The following is a 3,315-nucleotide window of genomic DNA, read 5'->3' on the forward strand; positions in this document are numbered from 1 at the left end:
TAAATAGCTTTCAAAAGTGAAAGTGACCAAAATAGGTTTATTAAAGGTTAAAAAAGTTTTAAAAGAAATTTCAAAAAGTTTTTGTACATTTTAGAAAAAGAAATATATATATATATGTAGAGAATGGGGATAATTTTACTATAGTCTTTGTCATTTGACCTATAAATGCTAATTTAAGAACAAAAACTTGTTTTATGCTTATTTAAGGCTATTTCTCTATAAAATGTATTTTATTTATATTTTAAAAAATTTATTACACAATTATTTTATAACATATCAAAATAACTGAAAAGAACAAAACTATAACAACTTAAACACACACAAAAATCGAAGATAGCGTAAAAAGATAATTGTATTAAAAGATGGAAAGTTTGTGTAAAGGTAAAAAGACAAAAAAAATTAGAAAAGGATGTCATATAACAAGTCTATGAAAAAGTAAATTAAACTCTCAAAGTCAAAGAACAAAAAAAAAGGATAATACAAATAGAAGAAAGGAAATAAAATGTAAAAAGGAAACATTATACAACCGACTTCAACTAATCCAATCCAGTGTTTTTAAAACCGGACCGGCTAGCAAACCAAAATTTTTTTTGGTCATGAGTCTTTGTGGTTCGACCGGGTCTGAACCGGGTTCGATCGGGTCTGAACCAGGTTCGATCGAGTTTACTTAGATTAAACTAAATTTAATTATATTTTATAAATAATATGCATATTCTTAAAAAAAAAGGTCATATCAAATAAAATGTTTAAATAGCCATAATGTGTAGAAAACTTAAAAATAGCAACTAAATTCTAAAATCAATATGAAAAGCGTATTTGAACTTTATTCGCAGATCTTATCACTCTAAATCTTCATTACCTTTAAAAAAAATTATATACACATTTGGTAAAAGTTAGATTTTGAAATACAAATTTCACAAACGTAAATGTTTCAATTATTTAAATTCTTCAAAACAAGTGATCATGAAATAAAATTTAAACAAAGTGAAAAGTAAACAAAAACAATATTTTGATGTGAATATTAAACTTTTTGAATCTTGTAATTTATGAATTGTAAAGACAGACAAAAAAAAGACGAGAGAAAATACTTTATTAATCTTTAATAAATCTTATTTTTATTTAAAAAGAAGAAAAAATAATTATTTCATTAACAAAATTTTGGCTTATATATGAACCGGGGTTTGTCCGGTTCATTGGGTCAGCCGGTTCCCGGGTTTTTTAACCTATAAATATTGTTTAACCCCACGAAGTTTTCTTAATCATAGAATTGTAGCTAAGATCACAATGAATCCTTCTAGCTTACCGTCCAAGTCAACCATTGGTGTAGAAAAAGCCATTAAGAACCAAAAGGACATAGCGCTGATCGTTTCGAAGCATCTCTTCTCTACCAAAGCCAAACACTCTAACTCCGTTTTCTCACCAGCGTTGATAAACTCCGCGCTCACTTTGGCGGCTTCTGGCCCCGACGGTTCTTCAGTCTCCAACGAGATCTTCTCCTTCCTGAGGTCTTCTTCAACCGACGAACTCAACGCCGTCTTCAGCAAGCTCGTTTCCGTTGTCTTCGCTGACCATAGCTCCCACGGTGGACCAAAGATCACGTCCGTCAACGGTGTCTGGATCGAGCAAACGCTGCCCATTGATTCATCGTTCAAGGATCTCTTTGAGAATGTCTTCAAAGCTGCTTTCGATCGCGTAGACTTCCTAACAAACGTAAGCTTTTTAATCCTAAGTTCTCTTTCTTGATTTAACTCTGTTTCTTGATTTAACTCTGTTTCTATGTTCTGTCTGACATAAAAATTTGATACAACAGGCCGAACAAGTTCGTATAGAGCTGATTAAATGGGCTGAAGATCATACCAATGGTCTCATCAAAGATCTTCTTCCTCCTGGATCCGTCTCGCGTCAAACCGGCTGCGTTTTTGGAAACGCACTGTTCTTCAAAGGAGCATGGGAAGTTCCATTCGACAAGTCTTACACAAAAGACACAGAGTTCCAACTTCTCAGTGGAACCTCAGTGTCCATGCCATTCAATGGCGTTGTATCATAAAGCATGTGTGGAGATTGATGAAGAAGGCGCCGAAGCTGCTGCTGCCACTTTTGTAGCCAGTTGTGGATGTGCGAGATATATGGAGCCTCCTAAGAGGATATATTTTGTGGCAGATCATCCATTTTTGTTCTTAATTAGGGAAGACAAAACTGGAACTGTTTTGTTTGTTGGTCAGATCTTTGATCCTTCCAAGAAATCTGCTTAGGCTTTCGCTTTAGTCAAGTTATGACCGGATAAGTTGAATTAGGTTTGAGCTTTATATTCAATCTTGATTTTATGAATCAATTGATTCATATTTATGTATTTGGTTATTCATAAAATTTTCATTAATCGCATGGTTTTATTTGGTTTTTATAAATTTTCATTTCTTTTGCTTTTTCTAAATTTTGATTAATCAATTGATTCATATTTATATATTTACTAGATGGCCGGCCCGCACCCTGTACGGGCATAAGAAAATTTAAAATATGGAATAAATATTATATAGTTTTTAAAAGTAACAGATTTTACAACATAGTACCACCGTCTTTGGGAGAATTCATCAGTCATGGAAAAAAGCTGGTAGTCAATATTTGAGATGGACGAGAGAGAACACAATAACGTCAGTATGAAGAGGCAGATATTGTGTGTATATATAATTGCAACGTCACAAAATATTTTGTGTGTTTAAGAAGATACTTTCATTAAAAAAAATGGAATAAATAGTGTATAGTTTTAGAAGTAACAGATTTTATATTATCATTAATTAGAATTGTATTGTATATGTGTCGTAATTCTGTATTTAGGTGAATAATATTATTTTTCCATAAATAATAAACAAACATTTATGTAGACATATTAAAAGAAAATATAAAAAAATCAAAATATTATCCATAAATAATATAAATTATGAAGTACATTTCTCGATAAAGAAAGCAAATTCAATTAGAAACGTGCAAAAAATTAAATAATTTTTGTAAGCAATTTGACGGGTTAACATTATTTGATAGATTTATAAATTTCTAAATTTTATTAAACATGAAATAATATTAAATTGACATACCGTCATCGGTCTCCTAACTCATCACAACCCATCTGGCAAATACAAAAAAATAAATAATTGTAACAGTTTATATATTTTAAAATTTGTATTTGAAAAAAAGTAGATTAAAATTACGTACCGTGACTACGGAATATTCTGAAAAATTTGTTTGTAGACAACATTCAATATTTTTGTCTTCGGCTTCCCTTCTTTACCAGTTATTAGGATTTTTAATCCAGATCTCAAC

General features: G+C 30.9%; 1 protein-coding gene across 1 annotated transcript; it reads left to right on the forward strand.

The window, feature by feature from the left end:
* Positions 1-1,105: 1,105 nt before the first annotated feature.
* LOC106422048 (serpin-Z1-like) lies at positions 1,106-2,350 on the forward strand. Its single transcript, XM_013862871.3, has 2 exons — positions 1,106-1,710; positions 1,811-2,350. Exons 1-2 carry the CDS (start codon positions 1,285-1,287, stop codon positions 2,045-2,047), a joined length of 663 nt encoding a protein of 220 aa, XP_013718325.1. The 5' UTR covers positions 1,106-1,284; the 3' UTR covers positions 2,048-2,350.
* The last annotated feature ends 965 nt before the right edge of the window (positions 2,351-3,315 follow it).

The sequence above is a fragment of the Brassica napus genome, chromosome A9 (assembly GCF_020379485.1).
Source record: "Brassica napus cultivar Da-Ae chromosome A9, Da-Ae, whole genome shotgun sequence".
Lineage (NCBI taxonomy): Eukaryota > Viridiplantae > Streptophyta > Magnoliopsida > Brassicales > Brassicaceae > Brassica > Brassica napus.

What these genes read in the sequence shown, in the direction of transcription:
- LOC106422048 (XM_013862871.3), top strand. Translation starts at nt 1,285, where the DNA reads ATGAATCCTTCTAGCTTACCGTCCAAGTCAACCATTGGTGTAGAAAAA. An exon ending in GCGTAGACTTCCTAACAAAC is followed by an intron (nt 1,711 to 1,810) that starts GTAAGCTTTTTA and finishes TTGATACAACAG; the next exon opens with GCCGAACAAGTTCGTATAGA.